The sequence below is a fragment of the Budorcas taxicolor genome, chromosome 10 (genome assembly GCF_023091745.1).
Source record: "Budorcas taxicolor isolate Tak-1 chromosome 10, Takin1.1, whole genome shotgun sequence".
Taxonomy (NCBI): Eukaryota; Metazoa; Chordata; class Mammalia; order Artiodactyla; family Bovidae; genus Budorcas; species Budorcas taxicolor.
Window position 1 is genome coordinate 86,783,602 of NC_068919.1, and position 17,440 is coordinate 86,801,041.

The 17,440-nt window shown below is 41.8% G+C and overlaps 2 protein-coding genes across 2 annotated transcripts in view; one reads left to right on the forward strand and one right to left on the reverse strand.

Annotated features, from left to right (window-relative positions):
* Positions 1–7,233, reverse strand: part of TMED8 (transmembrane p24 trafficking protein family member 8) — a 28,975-nt gene extending 21,742 nt beyond the window's left edge. The window contains exon 1 of the mRNA XM_052647115.1: positions 7,116–7,233. Within this exon, the coding sequence (XP_052503075.1) occupies positions 7,116–7,233 (118 nt within the window). The remainder of the gene's footprint in view (positions 1–7,115) is intronic.
* A 361-nt stretch (positions 7,234–7,594) lies between these two features.
* Positions 7,595–17,440, forward strand: SAMD15 (sterile alpha motif domain containing 15). The gene is made up of 3 exons (XM_052647216.1): positions 7,595–9,238; positions 10,473–10,571; positions 16,816–17,440. The coding sequence occupies exons 1-3, from the start codon at positions 7,595–7,597 to the stop codon at positions 17,035–17,037; spliced, it is 1,965 nt and encodes a 654-aa protein (XP_052503176.1). The 3' UTR covers positions 17,038–17,440.

Genomic DNA, 17,440 nt, shown 5'->3' on the forward strand with positions numbered 1-17,440 from the left:
AGAGACATACTTTCACAGTCTTGCCATTCAGTCTGTCCACTTAAGAGTCCAGCATATCCTCTCAGAGGAGAGAAGAACCCCAAATTGGACTCTGATCCTCGGTCCCCTCTCTCTCTGCCCTCACATGGATCACAGTCTAATAATCATTCATTACCTGAATAATGAATCTCCAGGATCTTTAAGCAGATATTTATATTTCGACAATTATTTCCTAATTGTCTCCAGTGGGAGAACTAACCCCAACTATCTAGTATGCCATTACTCAAAACAGAAACCTGCATTGCCTCGCCCCTTTTCAGTTTGAAGATACCTTAGTGAATAAAATGGAAACAAAATAGAAACTTTAAAAGTCTGCCTTCCCTCTGTCACTGGAAAACAGTATAAGCCTCTGTAAGTAGTGAGTCATAATGAATACTTCGATAACATTGAATTTTAAGACAGAAATGAAAATTAGCACAAAAATAAGGCTTCCCTGGTGGCTGAGATGGTAAAGAATCTGCCTGCAATGCGGGAGTCCTGGGTTTGAGCCCTGGTTTGGAAAGATCCCCCAGAGGAGGGCTTGACAACCCACTCCAGTATTCTTGCCTGGAGAATCCCATGGACAGAGGAGCCTGGCGGGCTACAGTCCACGGGGTCGCAAAAGAGCCAGACATGACTGAGCGACTAAGCACAGCACAGCACAACAAAGGAAGACAGAAGTGGATTTAAAGAGTAACAAAATAAGCTAACATGGGGAACATAGCAAATATTTTATCATAGCTATAAATGAGTATCACATTTAAAAATTATGAGTCATTATATTATATACATGTAATCTGTGTATTATACATCAACTATACTTCAATTAAAAAAAGAATTACATGAAAATAATCCCTAAGCAGATTTGCAAACTGTATTTCATAGAAATTTCATCTGAGAGAAAAAAGTCCAGAGGTCAGTTCCTGATGAGCAAAAAGAGATATGAAGAATGGCTGTAACTTACAAAATAAACACAGTGAAGAATCTTATAACATGCTTGTGCATACTTTTTCTGAATATGTAATATATGCACATTATTCAAAATTCAAAAACCATAAAGGTATACAGTGAAAACTTCCTCCATTCTCAGTCCCTACCTCCAATGTTATCAGGTTTTGTGTAGTCTTTCAGAGATATGTTACATTAAAAGTGTCTGTATAAAAAGAAAAAAATATATATATACATTTTTTCATACAAATAATGGACATACTAGACATCCTAACACATTCTTTGTTTTCTCCACTTATATCTCAGAGACCTTTCCATAACTATTTATAACAAACTTCCTCATTCCTTTCCACAGCTGGTTAATATTTCATTGGCAGTGTATTCCATAATTCATTTAACCAGTTCCCTAATGATGGACATTTACATTTTTTCCAATCTTTCACCATTACAAGCATTGCTATAATAAACTTGTATTTGTTTTAATTAAACAGGTGTGTGATCTATAGGATAAACTCCTGGAAAAAAATGGGGCAATAAGGACATATATTGTCATTCTGAAAGATACTGACAAATTGCCCTCCATGGCACTTGTACCAATTTCCACCCCCTTCGGCAATGCATGCAAGTGTTTGTTTCTGCACACCCCTATCACCAGTGAGATATCAAACTACCCAACACAGTTACGATTTCCACTTTCCTCACAATGAGTTAGGCTGAGCATCTTTCATATGTGAAAGGCCACTTCCCATAGCATCTGAACGACTTACTGTATGCGGGGGAAAAGAATGAAAAGAGATACTGCTTTTGATTTTTAAGGTTAAAGATATTCACTAAATTATATAAGAACTGCTGTGAAAATAACTTGTAATTGGATTTAAAGAGGCAGGAAGGAAGAAAAGAAGAAATATATGTTTATTTCCAGAAGTTTAAAGTGTTGAAGGTGCAGTCCTGTTTTAAAGAGAAAGAAAACAATTACAAACACAGCTTTTTAGGTTTCCTAAATTTAGTTAGTAAAGTTAAGAACACTATAAAGAAGAAAAAGCCAATTTCTCTATAATATAGCTTTTACTATGTCAGCCAAATGTAGACCAATTCTACAAGCATTCCTACAAGAGAACAGAGAAACCAGGACAAGTGTTGCAAATTTAGATGGTACTTAGGACAATGTTTTTTATTTTACTGGGATTTATTTTCATATGTCTTAAGAAAACTGATGCATCAAACTAGTAATATCATGAATATTATTTAGAATGAAACAATATTTTAAATGTCAATTTAAAGAAAAAACAATAACCATTAGAATGTATTCTCTAACATGACAAAAATTCTGACTGTGGTACCTGAAAGGCCAAAGTCTTGGAAACAACGAACAGAAAGAGGAAATGGGAAACTCAAGAATAACTCAATTTTGAAGACTCAATGCGTTCATTGCCTGAGGACCATGTTCAATCCCTGGTCAGAGAACTAAGATCCCACACGCTATGTGGCTCAGCGAAAAACAATTTTTAAAAAGAATAACTCAATTTTGGGGGACTTCCCTGGCAGTCCAATAGTTAAGTCTCCAAGCTTCCACTGCAGGGGACGCAGGTTCAATCCCTGGTTGGGGAACTAAGATCCTGCATGCCGCATGGTGAGACCAAAAAACTAAGAAAAAGAAAGAGAGAGAATAACTCAATTTTGAATTGATGGCCTTTATAGCAAAAGTGAGAAGGAAAAAATAAATTTTCTTAAAATAATTTATTTTATATCTGACAATTTAAAAAACATGTTTTCTTTCTATGTTACCAGAATAAGGTTTTAGACATTCTGGTCCTGCTACAGATTTAAATGTAGTGTTTAAATGCATTGTGTACTTTATACTCTTTACAAAGAGAACCAAAACGCTGGCTTTTTATTTGAATATCAAGTCGGGGTTCTTCAAAATAGGTCTCATAGGACTTTCCCTTCACTAAACAGGCAGCAAAGAGATAATTAGCCTAGCCTCTTAGATTCAGCTACAGAGGAACCAAAAGCAGGTTAGGTGGTTATAGACTCAAGAAGCTTAAATGAAAAGAAACCAGCTGAGTTTAGAGTCCAACCAAATCCAGAGACCACGTCCATGTGATCCAGTTTCTCTTTAGCCCTCGGGAGTGGGTCACACCCCATGGTCATTCAGATTACAAACCTCAGTTGTACCATTACAAACAGAATTATGACGGGACTAAATTGACCACCTCAACAGCATAAAAACACAACTGCTTTAAAAAAAAAGAAATAACCACAGGCAGAAGAAATTTATACTCTTTGGATATAAAACTACAATAGAAACCCCAAAACCATAGGGACTCTTTGGCATGGACATCCACTCTTTTGCTCCGTCCAACATGATAACTACCAATTTTAAAATTTTAATTGAAATTGAAATAGCCACAGATAAGCAACATTTCCAAAACTGGAGAAAGACTTATTGCTCTGCTCTAAGTCCTACATAAGAATAACAAACAAGTTCAAGTTCACCTGACCTGTTTGCAGTCCTTGACAGTCTACATGAATTGATAGTTCTCAGGGTCATATACACCAGACCAAGTTCTACTGCTGACTTCAAGGTTATAACAGACTTCGTCCTTTATTTTCTGCAAAGTCCCTAAACTACGAAGAAACAAACCATGAAAGAATGAAAAGACCTGTTCTTAAGTGATGTAATGTATGCCTCAGAGTTTCACTCTATAAAGAGTGCTCACTCTCTCTTGGGAATTGAAGGACCCAGGTGCCCCAAATAAAAGACTATTAAAAATAATTACAGTTCATAAAGCAACAAGAACACTATGACCACTGGAGAACTTAGTTCAGAACATCAACATTTTTCTTAGTTCGTAACCAAAACCTCAGCTGACAAATATGAAGACCCTGAAAAGGTAGTCTCTATCGAGAATACTTTTAAAAAACAAGTCACAGTTATTCTGGATAATTATAAATTCCTGCTTTGAAAGAATAAGATACACTGAGACATCTAAACCCTTAATTCAATAACAACTGCATGTCCAATCTCATTTCTTACTGCACTTTTCCCTCTAAGAAAGAATGACAGAAACCTCTTGATTTCATTTTTAGGTCTCTATTGGTTACTCCATTCCTTACTCATTGGGTCATTTTCCAGAGGAAGGTGGCACAAGGATTCAATCAAACTCCTATTTTGAAGCAGTGTATGGAGTTTACTCCCAAGCCTACACACCTCTGAGCTAAGGCAAATGCATGCTGTCCACACAGCTTTGGAAACCCAGCTTAACTCTAATTCAGGATTTCTCGATAGCAACACTACTGACACCCGGGACCAGATAATTCTCTTGTGGTGGGGGCAGTCCTGTGCATTGGAGGATGTTTACCTGGTGGCTCACCCAGTAAAGACTCTGCCTGCAAAGCAGGAGACCCCAGTTCGATCCCTGGGTTAGAAAGATCCCAGAATGGGATGGCAACCCACTCCAATATTCTTGCCTAGAAAATTCCACGGACAGAGGAGCCTCGTGGGCTACAGTTCATGGGGTCACAGAGAGTTGAACATGACTGAGCAACTAATATTTTACTTCTTTCCTATACATGGATGGAAGTTTCTGAGTCTCAGTAATAGCGCTTCCTCTCCTCCCCAACCCAAGTGACAATCAAAATGTCCCCTAGGAGAGGCAAAATCTCTCCTGGTTGAGAACCACTGCTTTAACCTAAAGAACTTTCTTGATATGCACTGGATGCTCCTTCAAATCTCTATGTGTGTTGAGACTTCGTCTCACAATCTGGCAAGCATTTCCAGAACACCTAGGACACAACATCAAAGGCTCCAGGAGAGAAATACACAAGATAGACTCTATCTCCACCCTCCAGCTGACTTCTTGGGTGTACGCACATAAATAACTGCAATAAAAAACACCCAATTATATGAAGTTTTGAATTGCTGATTTTTCTTCCTGGCACTCTCATTTTACCAAACTATAAACCCCTTGATGGCAAAGACCATTACCTGCCCAAGAATATCAATACTTGATTAATGGCCAAAAAATAAATAAACTATTGGGAACTTCATCAAAACAAAGTAACAATTTCATACAGATGGGGAAACTGCACACCTAACTTGGGCAAGTAAGTTAACCTCTCTCAGCTGTAGCTTGCTCTGTAAAATGGGGAGGAAATGACTGTTGACAGGATTAAGTCAGATAATACAAGGAAATCTTTTTCCACATTCTGGCACAGTGTAAGCATTCAATTAGTGTAAGCTCTCATTACTATTATTTTATTAGCTATTTTATTAGCAACAAATGTTACCTCAAGGGGAAGAAGTTGTTCTGGACCACAATAACAAACCCCTACACAACATAAAAGAAAACAACACTCACCCTGCTTTCTGAGGGCAAGAGGAAGGAAGTAATCATAAGTATTTCTATCAAGTCCTAGGAGGAAAATGTGAATGCAGGAACCAATTACAAGGGGTGGGCTCGGTCGAGACACACTCAGAGACAAACCCACTATCCTCCAACACACTTCTGGACTGAGGCCTTTATATTTAAAATGTTTGGGTATATTTGCCACAAAGATCTAAAGAGGAAGTTTAAAAAAGCCTTAATTTATAAATACTGATAGATGCAAGGGACACATGTTAATGAGACATTCTGAGTGTTCATTTGCTAAATCTTTCAGAAAGTAGGCTTAAAATTTCTGATTTACTACAAAGCATCAGAGTTCATAAGAAGGAAAAAGCCAAAAATTGTTAAACATTTTAAAGTAAGAGAACATAAAGTCACAGGAAAAGGAAAAAGCTGGGTGATTCAAAGGGGTTTGTATGTGTGTGTCCCAAGTACTATCGCCCATTAGGAAATGGGAGCTATTTAGGACAGAAGAAAAAAACAAGGAATGTCACCATGCTCGAAGGTACACATTCAAGAACACCTCTGACCGCACGTGGAGTTTCAGACCTTATTCTCACTGTAATGGGTAACACCAGTAATCGTGCATACCCTGGGCTAGGCACCAAGTGCCTCATACACACTTGTCTATGCAATCCTCCCAGCAGTCTTTCAGGCAGGTACTACAGTGTCCTCAGTTTATAGATGAGGAAACAAATTGAAAAATAACTTGCCCAAGTAAATGAAAGATTCAGCCTCCAACGCAGGCACCATGGCACCACCTGTACTACATGGGGTCGATTTTAATTTCAGAACTGGAAAGTTAATTCATACTTGCTACTTGGGGAGACTAGTCCTCTCCCCACCTACCCTTCTGTATTTCAAAGGAGCATCTTTTCAGTTGCATTCCGTGTAGAGATAAGGAGACGTGAAAGGTAAAAGTGCAATCGCGGGACACTTTCGCCTTCGAACACTGACAATGTAGCAATCCACACGGAGGAAACTAGCGTGGGTAGAAACGAGATCAGTCTCCTGAACAAGAAGAGGGTCCCGGAGAATGAGGGAGGTCACCAACGTTCCTGCTTGGCCGCTATTTCCTGCCTTGACCGCTATATTCATTCAAAGAGACCCCAGAGCCTACATAACTTCCAACTCTGCTTTTCATCTCTCCCACTCTTGATGGACAGAAAAGGATGCGAGGTGAGGTGCGCGGGGCCTAGGTGCAGGGCGTGGAGGAGGGGGAAGGAGGCTAGAGCAAATGAGATTCTGGACAGATGAAGGCGAGGCTGCCTCTTCGGATGCCGGGCGGAGAGGCGCGCGGAAGAAGGTCGGGACCTGAGACAGAGGTGAGGATCAGGGCGGGGAGCCAGAAACCCCGGGGCAGCCGGGGCGTCGGGGTCGGGGGTCAGCACCCAAGGAGTGATTGGCGGGCGTGTGCTGAAGGCTGAAGAGCCGCCGGGGGCACAGCAGCTCGGTCACTGCCACCGGGGCTGATCTAAGAAAGGAAGCGGGCAGGAACTAAGGCATTTCGAAAACAGAAGTAGAAAATAATCTCGAGCGAAGGGCAAGCTCGGAGGATGGCAGCGGCCGGGATGGGGGGTGCTGGGCGAAGGAGGGTCGCGGCTCGGGCAGGAGCCGAGGCAGGGGCTCCGCGCGCGAAGGGGCTCCCCCCAGGCCGGTCCGCTCCTCCGGGCATCGCTGGACGGAGCTCGCCCGAGCCTCGCGCCGAAGCGCGGGGCCGAGGCCGGCGACACGCACCCGCCGGCGCCCGGCCTTGCGTACCTGAGGCAGCCGCCTGGCTCCCCTCCACTCCCGGGCCGTCCCCGAGGCCGCGCGCCGGCCCTCGGCGGGCTGCGGGGCTCCAGACGCCCGGCCCCTCAGCCGCCCGCGGGTCCGACATCTGCAGCCCGCGCCCGCAGCGCCTCTGCCGCTCGCCGCCGGGAGCTCCGGAAACAGCCGAAGGCCGAGCTCCGCCGCGAAGAGCCGAGCGGAGCCCGCGGGCCGGAAGGGGCATCGAGCCGGGCCTCGCGCCCTCGCGGGAGCTCTGGTCAGCGGAGGCTGGCGACCCGGGCTCGGGGGGCGGGGGCGGGGGGGTCAGTTCAGTCAGCCATGGCAGATTTTTAGTCAGTGCTTGACAGAACAAACAAAACCCCTGGAGGGGTAAGATTCCTTGAGACCTGGCCGGAAGTCGTGGTCTCCATAGAGACGCTATCGGAAGTTGGAGTTGCTAGGTGGCCTGGGCGCGACGGCTCATCTGCGTCATGGCTGAAGTCCCAGAGGATTACGATTCCCCCTCTGACGAAAATGAAGACCTGAAGACTGAGAGACCGAAACTTCAGTTTCTTCAGGTGACCGAAGATATCGAACCAGGCAGCGTGGCAGAGGCAGGCCCAGAGATTCCTGTAGAGATTGACCAAGAGCCACAGCCAGAGTCAGAGGAAGAGGCCTTCAAAGAGAAGACCTCGGAGAGTGCTAAAGATGTGCCTCCGCACCTAAAACCAACCCGGGCGTCCGAGGAAGAGGTTCCCCACAAGTCCAGGATAGACCTTTTCAGCGAGGTTGAGCTAAGGATTCCCCTAGACGTAAAATCAGAGACTTTTGGACAGATAGAAAGAGAGCTTTTCAAGGATTTGCAAATCCCTGTGGACAGAAAACCTGAGGAACCAGAGGAGGAAGCCAAACCGGATGTACCTGAGTATGTACCCATAGAAGAGAGCAAACCAGAGGTTCCAGAGGAGTCACTCCGAGAGCAATATGAAAAGACAGATCTAGAACCTACAGAGCCGACCAAACCAGAATCTCCAAGTGAGAAACCAAGAAAATCAATTGAAGAGGCAGATCAACAGCCACCAAATGTGGCCACATCAGATAATCCAGAGGAAATACAAAGTAAGTCACCTACAGAGAAAAGGACAGAGTCACCTGAGCAGGCCAAACCAGAGTTTCCAGAAGAGAAACCAAGTACGGCTACTGAGGAAACACAAGAAAAAACTCCAGAGCCACTAGAAGAGATGGAATCAGAGTTTTCTGAGGAAAAGTCAAGAAAACCAATTGAGGAAACAGTTAGAGAGCCATCAGGAAAGACCACACCAGAAGTTCTGGAGGAGACACCAAGTAAGTCAACTGCAGAGAAAGTTCTAGAGCCGCCAGAGGACACCAAACCAGCAGATCAAAAAGATAAGCAGAAAAGGTCAACCGAGGAGACAGATCTAACACCATCACGGAAGTTCAGATCAGAGGAGACACTAAGAAAGTCAACTGAGGAGAAAGGTCCAGAGCCCCCAGAACAAACTAAAGCAGAGTTTCCAAAGAAAGAACCAGAGAAAACTGAAGAAACAGGTCAAGTGCCACCACAGATGATCAAATCAAAGGTACAAGAGAAGACACAAACAGAGCCAACTAGGGAGATAGATTTAGAGTTATTGGATAAAACCAAACAACTACTTAGAAGAGAGACACCTGTAGAATTTGCCAAGGAAGATAGGCCAGAAGCAATCAAATTTAAACATTCTGTCAACAGGGATGAGCCTGAGTACTCTGACTATCCAATAGGAAAGTTGTTAATAAAAGAAACTAAAGTTTCAAAAGACTGTGTATTAGAGCCTTTTCCAATAAGTGAAGTAGACTCGGTGAATACAGATTATGAGTTTTCTAAAGAACTCCAAAATCTGTTCCAGCTTTCTGATACCAATTATGAATTCTACTCCTTTTTCTCTGAGTCTCAGAGGGATTTAAAAGAGTCCTCTGGTGAAAAGCAAGATCTGTCTCTAGAGTCACTGAAACTGGTATATAAAGATAAAGACACCCAGCCAGAAAAAAATTCTGATCTACAATTTGAGTATCTTCAATGGAGCCCAGAAAAAGTTGCCAAGTGGATTTGCCAGCTAGGCTTCCCTCAATACAAGGTACACAAAAATAACATTTTTGTGTGTGTATTACATACTCTCATTCCTTCACTTCTTATTCCTCTATCCTTACCTGAGATTTTGCATCTTCACTGGAAGAAGTGTAGGACAGGCATGGACGATGGTAGAGGTAACTTGGATTTTAATTTTGGCCTTTCCACTGATAGATACATATCTTCGTATATTGGGAGAGGAGGGAAAGGTTATATTTGTTTTTCCTATTCATCACAGTGATTATACTTCTTTACAATCCTTGAATAAAGACTAATTTACATAGGCTTCTTTTCATAGAAATCTGTATTCCTAAAAAGATTTCATCCGTGGTAGATTTTTTTGGTGTGGGGTTTTTTTTAAGCTTAAAAAAAATTATTTTTTGGCTCCCCTGGGTCTTCATTGCGGCTCATGAGCTTGGTAACTGCTCCATGGCATGTGAGATCCCAACTCCCTGACCAGAGATGGAACCTGCATCCATCCCCCACACCAGAAGGCAGGCTCCCAACCACTCGATGGACTACAAGGGAAGTCCCTGAGGTAGACTTTTTGGTACTTTGTTTTTATTAGCAGCTCCCTTAACTTGAACTTGTATTGTTAGTATCTACCCCAAATGTGTTATATGTATTGTGATCACCCACCAGTACTAATTTTTATAGCCAATTAACCAAGACTAGTTTTCTTTTTAAAATGGAGTGAATCCTCTTATTTCACTGCCAACTATGTTCTTAAGTGTAGTCGCTCAGTCGTGTCCAGCTCTTTGCAACCCCATGGACTGTAGCCAGCCAGGCTCCTCTATCCATGGGATTCTCCAGGCAAGAATACTGGAGTGGGTTGCCATTTCCTTCTCCAGAGGATCTTCCCGACCCAGGGTCTTCCGCATCACAGGCAGATGCTTTACCCTCTGAGCCTTAGGCTACTACAAACAACACAAGATCTGAAATCTTTGGTACTTCTGTACTTAAAAATGTAGTTCAGGTAAGAAAGAAGCACTGGTTGTATCATACCCCCCCAAAAAATAATAATAAGCAGCAGTATGAAGTTTAATCAAGAGTTTAAAATATGTAGGATTATTAGGACTATTAAAATTATTTTTTCTCAGTACAGCGCTAGCAACAAACATGATTTATTTATCCCTCCCTCCTTGCCTCTTTCCTTCCTTCCCTCCTCCCTTTGTCTTTCTTGCTTTTTCTTCCTGTATTTGCCATCCATCTTTTCAGTAATGTTCTCATTGTACTGACAGGAGTGTTTTACCACAAACTTCATCAGTGGCCGAAAACTCATACATGTAAACTGCTCAAACCTCCCTCAGATGGGGATAACAGATTTTGAGGACATGAAGGTGAGTTGTGTATGGTTTCCTAACAGAGCACTGCAGCAGTACTACCATCTATCTCAAACCAACCTCCTTTTATTCCAACCTGGCCTTTGATTTCTGCCAGTGGTGCTGTCATACTCCTAGTCCCCCAGGCTCAAAGTGATTGCTTCCACTCTTTCCTTTGATTCCCCACAAAGATCCCAAGAACTATCTCTCCTCCTATAGCATCTGGTTTTCTCCATTCCCACTTGTTCAGACCTTTATCAGACCTTTACTAGAATATACACAACATTCCAGTAGCCTGCTTTTAGCTTCTGTCTATAGTCCCTTTGGGGGCTTTGCAGGTGGTGCTAGTGGTAAAATATCCACCTGCCAATGCACAAGACACAAAAGACAGGGGTTCAGTCCCTGGGTCGAGAAGATCCCCTGGAGGAGGGCATGGTGACCCAGTCCAGGAATCTTGCCTGGAGAATCCCATGGACAGAGGAGCCTGGTGGGCTCACAATAGGGTCACAATAGAGTTGGACACAACTGAAGCAATGTAGCACAGCATAGGCCCTTTGGATTCAAGGGCCCTGATTTTAGACTGTCACTTTCCAACCATTTACACAGTATTCTCCTCAGAAGCCTTCTTTAGATAGTCTCAACTCCTTAGCTTCACTGTGGTGGGCTTCCCTTGTGGCTCAGGTGGTGAAGAATCCTCTAGCAATGCGAGAATCCTGGGTTCAATCCCTGGGTTGAAAAGATTCCCCTGGAGGAGAGCTTGGCAACCCACTCCAGTGTTCTTGCCTGGAGAATCCCATGGACAGAGGAGCCTGGCTGGCTACAGTCCATGGGGTTGTAAAGAGTCAGACATGACTGAGTGACTAAGCACACACACAACTCCTTAGCTTAGGATTCAGGATCCTCCACAAGTGTTCTCCCACCACCATGAATCTCCTGCTCCAGCCTCACAGGTCAAGCTCACACCCTTGCAAACCTGTCTCATGCATTCCCTCCGATTAATATATCTTTGCTTAATACCCCCTACCCCTGCATGACTACTATGAATCTTAGTCATCCTTCATGACCCCAGTCAATTCTCATCTCCCCAGGAAATTTTTCCCGATCTTCCCAGCCCATAGTAGCCTCACCTCCAAAGCTGTCCTGCATTTTATGTCTCTAACACCCATATGGCACTAAAAAAAAAAAAAAAAAAAAAAAAACCCATATGCGTTTTGCTTGCTCTACTCCCTAACTTTGAAACAAGTTACATTAACCTCTCTGGACCTCAGTTTCCTAAGATCTCTCCAGCACCAACAATCCATGATTATCTTTGCGTAACAGTACCCTTTGCTTCAATACCTTCCATCTCAACATACCAGTGGTTTCATTTATTACTCTTTTGCCCATAAATGCTCTGCCTCAGTGGTTCTCAATCTTGGATAGGCTTTGGAATCAAATGAGATTAAAAAAAAAATAAAAAGATTCTTGGGGTCCAGGCTGCAGAGCTTTTGATTCATTAGGTCTCGGGTAGGCCCTGGAATTTGTTCCCTAGGTGATTCCTTTTTTCTTTTCTTTTTCCCCACCCAAGGGGAATTTGGTGAGTTTTATTTCTTTTTTGGCCACGCCACATGGCTTGCAGGATCTGAGTTCCCTGGCCAAGGATTAAACCCAAGTTCTCATCAGCAATAGCACAGAGTACTAACCACTGGACTGCCAAGGAGTTTCCCCCTAGGTAACTCTTGATCAGTCCTTAGAACTATATAATTCCATAAGTCATATGATTTAGAAAGTAAGAAAATTATCCTTGTTAATATATAAAGTCCTTTTTCTGACAACAAGATATAAAGAAATCCTTTAAATTGTTAAATACATAGTCCTAAGTGAACATTTAGTCTCTTGTACTCTATCAATAGCTATCCTCTCTAAGTTTTTACTGTATGTTGGATACCATACAGCTATCACTTCATTTAATCCCCATTTACAGAAGAGAAAACTGAGGCCAGAAAGGTGAAGCAACTTACACAAAATCATTCAGATAATAAGAGCCAGGATTCAAATATATTCTGTGTAATATCCCAATCCATGCTCTATTTAAACCACTACATTATATTGCCTCTTTTTTTTAATATTGCCTCTTTAAATGAATAATTTTGTAACTGTGAACCCACATATACGTAATATAGAAAAGGGAAACTTACTACAAATTATTAATTACAATCATGCTTTCATGTAGTTACCAAGTACTACCAGGTAAATATCTTATCCTTTTTATGTTCAAAGATAATACAACCATTTTTATGAGCTCTAATTTCTACTTATGTATATAATGTACTCAATTTTCTAAATAAGGAACAGAAATGCAAAAGTTTTACAAACATGCACTAGTACAATAACTTGTAATATAAATTCCTAAAACATTTAAATACCAGAAACTTCAACTTTTCATCATGAGAAAGTGTTAAGAGTCTGCCAAGTCATTTTGCTTTCCTTGACATTTTCATTCCAAAAGTACAATATCAATGTGAATAATAAAAATTCTAATTATGCTTTTTCTAGTCTTGCAAGAAGCAAGAGGTCTTAAATATCTTCTGAAATCCTCAATAGTAAATGATGAACTCAGTAGTCTCTCCTTATATTCCAAGAAGTTTGAATAAGCAAATTTTGGAATACTTATTATCAAAGTCAGTAGACAAATATGGCCTCTCCTTGAAATCACTAGGGTAACAAAGATCAATATATTCATACAGGTATGTTAGATAAGCTTTGCTTGACAGGTCCACATAAAAAAAAGTTAATTATACAGTATGATACAGGTAACTTTTTAGAGATCAAACGTGACCTTAAACATACCACAGATACCTTCCTTACTGATATACTAAGCGTTTGTTACCCCACCATTGTAATTATAGCACTAGTACAGTACATTCGCAATTCTATCTCATAACAACACTTAAGCAATGTAGTTATCTTTTTCTTGCCAACTCTCAATTATCATCGTTCACAGGTGTTAGAGACTGGGAGGAGTCAGGACAGGTTGCTTGAGTGTACAGAATTTTGGACATGGCTGCCAAGAAATTGGATCACATGTAAACTGTGCTTCCCATTTATAAGTGAAGTGAAGTCGCTCAGTCATGTTGGACTCTTTGTGACCCCATGGATTATAGCCTGCTAGGCTCCTCTGTCTGTGGAATTCTCCAGGCAAGAATACTGGAGTGGGTTGCCATTTCCTTCTCCAGGGGATCTTCCTGACCCATGGATCGAACCCAGGTCTCCCACATTGCAGGCAGACGCTTTACCGTCTGAGCCACCAGGGAAGCCCCATTTATAAGTCTTATAGTTAATTCATGGCCAGTTTCTGTTCTCTTCAGCTTTCTTTTACTTTCATAATTTTGCAACTACTCATTCTTCCCCTACAGAAATAACTCACCTTTCCATTTGTCCTTCCTAGGACCAGAGAAGAGCTAAATGTATAGGTTAGACTGGGAGGAGCAGAGAAGAAAAGAAGCACTAATTATTCTTCTTCTCTGGCCAGGGGAGCTCTGGAAACTGCTCTCCTGTGTTTCCCGTTTGTAGTGATGCACTCGTTTGGTAAAAAGGAGGAAATATTTCTGTATTGTCCTTTTCTTGTCCCTGCTTATCCTAGGGACAAGCTATTAATAGACAAGATAGCACTGCGTTTACTTTAGCTTTCTGTCTTAAAAAAATATTTCTCAAAATATTTTCAACCATTCACTTCAAGTGAACAAAAGATAACAGATAACTGTGACAAATATTTGTAGAACAGATGAATTGCACATTCCTTTTATATCCCTGATTGTATATTTCAAAGTAGAACCTTATCAGCTTTATAATAATCTCAGCAATTTTACTACACCTGCCTTGTTGCAAGCTGCTTAAATAGCACAACTCATGTCACAAACAACATGTCAGCAATTGTCACTAAATGAAAAAGAAATTTTTTAATTTTCAGATAATTTTAGTTTTACAGAACAGTTGCAAAGATAGTACAGAGAGTTCCCATATACTCTTAACCCTGTTTCCCCTAGTGTTAACATCTTATGTAATCAGGATACCTTTATCAAAACAAAGAAATTAACACCAGCACAGAACTATTAAACAAACTATGGACTTTATACAGACTTGTACAGTTCTCCCACTGATGTCCTTTTCTCATTCCAAGATCCAGCTGGAGATTGCATTTAGCTGTCCTGTTTCCTTGGTCTTCTCCAATATAGGACAATTTCCTGATCTTCCTTTGTCTTTCATGACCTTGACACTTTGAAGAGTAGTAGCCTGGTATTTCGGAGAAGGCAATGGCACCCCACTCCAGCACTCTTGCCTGGAAAATCCCATGGACAGAAGAGCCTGGTGGGCCGCAGTCCATGGGGTCGCTAGGAGTCGGACACGACTGAGCAACTTCACTTTCACTTTTCACTTTCATGCATTGGAGAAGGAAATGGCAACCCACTCCAGTGTTCTTGCCTGGAGAATCCCAGAAACGGGGGAGCCTGGTGGGCTTCCGTCTATGGGGTCGCACAGAGTCGGACATGACTGAAGTGACTTAGCAGCAGCAGCAGCAGCCTGGTATTTTGTAGATTTCCCTCAGTTTGTCTCATGTTTCCCATGAAATTATACTTTGTGGGGAAACCATCACATAAATGATGATATCATTTAATCATGGCAGGGAGTACATGGCATTGACATGATCTATTATTGGAGATGTTAACTTTGATCACTGGGTTAAGGTGGTGTCTGCAAATTTCTTCACCACAGTTACTGTGTTTCTCTTTCATATTCTCTTCATCAAAAGTGAGTTACTGAGTCCAGCCCACAGTCAAAGGGAGGAGAATTAAGCTCCCCCCGTCCTAGAGGGAGTGAAGAATCTGCAGGCAATGTGGGAGACCTGGGTTCCATCCCTGGGTTGGGAAGATCCCCGGAGGAGGGCATGGCAACCCACTCCAGTATGCTTGCCTGGAGAATCCCCATGGACAGAGGAGCCTGGTGGACTATCGTCCATGGGGTTGCAGAGTAGGACACAACTGAGCACCTAAGCACAGCACAGCACAGACCTAGAGTAAATACCACAAGTATTAAACATACTGGGGGAGGTAGTTTGAGGCTATGCAAATTACCTGTTTCACCTTAAAGCTTTGCCCGATAACTTTAGCATTCATCAGTGTATCTTCCCTGCATCAGTTATTACTGTTATTCTAACAATGATTCGCTATTTCTCCATTCCTTCCACATTTAATTGGAACTCAGCTTAAGGGACTCCCCTGTGTTTGTCTTTTGAATCTTGAAACCTCAGTGGCCACAGAACTCAATTAGTATTCCCACCGGGAGTGCAAGGCAATGATATAGACTCTGTCCTTTACCTACAACCACCCCTAGAGTCTGAACAACTCCAATTTAAGTCAGATTTGAGAAGAAAGCTATCTTATCTAAAGTGCACTTTCTGGGCCGTTTTGCATCAGACTTAGAAATATCTGTGGTGTGAATTTCACAGTCTTGTAACTATGGCCAGTATTTTTAAACACATGCAGATTCATTCCACGTACTCCTTTGACTGTGTTATAGCAGCAGTCTCATGGACTACATTCTCACCCAGAGGCAGAATATGAATTCAAATAGCAATGTTATAGCAGATGTACAATTGAAACTAGACTTTGAAAGCGCAGTGACAGTTTAATCGAGCATAGCAAGTGGCAGGGTTCTCAGTGAATACAAACTGTATTTTGGAGACATTGAAAATTCTGGCAAAAGTATTTTTTTAAAATACACAAGTATAAGCACTAATGCATTTTAACTGGAATTTTAACGTCTGCTTTTTAGTGTGAGATTTATTTCCAGTCCAATGCATTGAATAACTATTTGAGTAATGATTTTTTTCTTAGTTGATTATTAACTGAGCCCCTTATAGACAAGTTATTTATTAACCTTCCTAGAGAAAGTCATGACTCCTAATCTGAACATATTATCTGCTCATATCGTTGGTCAGATTGCTCAGCCAAAAAAAAGAGAAATGAACCCATCTGTGCCTATGTGATCCAAGGGCCTAGAAACATCTTTAAGTATAAAGATAAATCATGTGATGTTTCTCTTAAGAAATGTGTTTTGATAATGCCAGGGTGGGAAGCCTTTCAGTGTATTCATGGTTTTATTTCCTCATAGAACTAGCTTGAGGGGTTAGCATTCAAGAGGTCTATGAAACTAAGTAAAACTTAACTTGATTATAGTTGTATTTTCAGGAAATTCCCATTAAAAAGCTATCCTTGCATTACAGGTAATTTCTCGGCATACCCGGAAGCTGCTGGGAATTGAAGAGCCATTATTCACACGCTCCATCCGCCTTCCCTACAGAGACAATATGGGCTTATTTTTAGAGCGAAAAGGTCATAGTGGAGTTACGTCTGATTCCTTGACCTTGTCTGAATTTGTGCGAGAAGCAGGATTACAGGATTATGCTCCACGGGTGACCACCCTTAAAAATGACGCAGCGTTATAGTCCGTTGACCTGTAGGGCAAGCTGGTTCATGTAACTTGAAAATCAAACTAAATTATGTGAGGGAGAAATGAGGCATTTCTGTGTTTTCTTTCTCCTCCTCACTCAGAATCAGAGTTTGAACCGCTGGTCCATTCCTAGCTCTGCCACTGACTCACAGCGTCCTCCCCTTCTTTATGTTTCAATTTCGCCCCTTGTTAAAACAAAGATAGCAATAGCTCTCTTTCTGGGTAACTGTAAGACTTCCTGATAAATTCTACTACTTCATCTGGTTCTGGAACACATTGGGAAAACATAACTGAAAATAAAATCACCTGCCAACTCAGATAATCCCAGATAAGTATTGAATCAGCATTAAATCAGACTGTGATGCACATTACAGGCAGGTCGCTAAAGAGATTGCTGA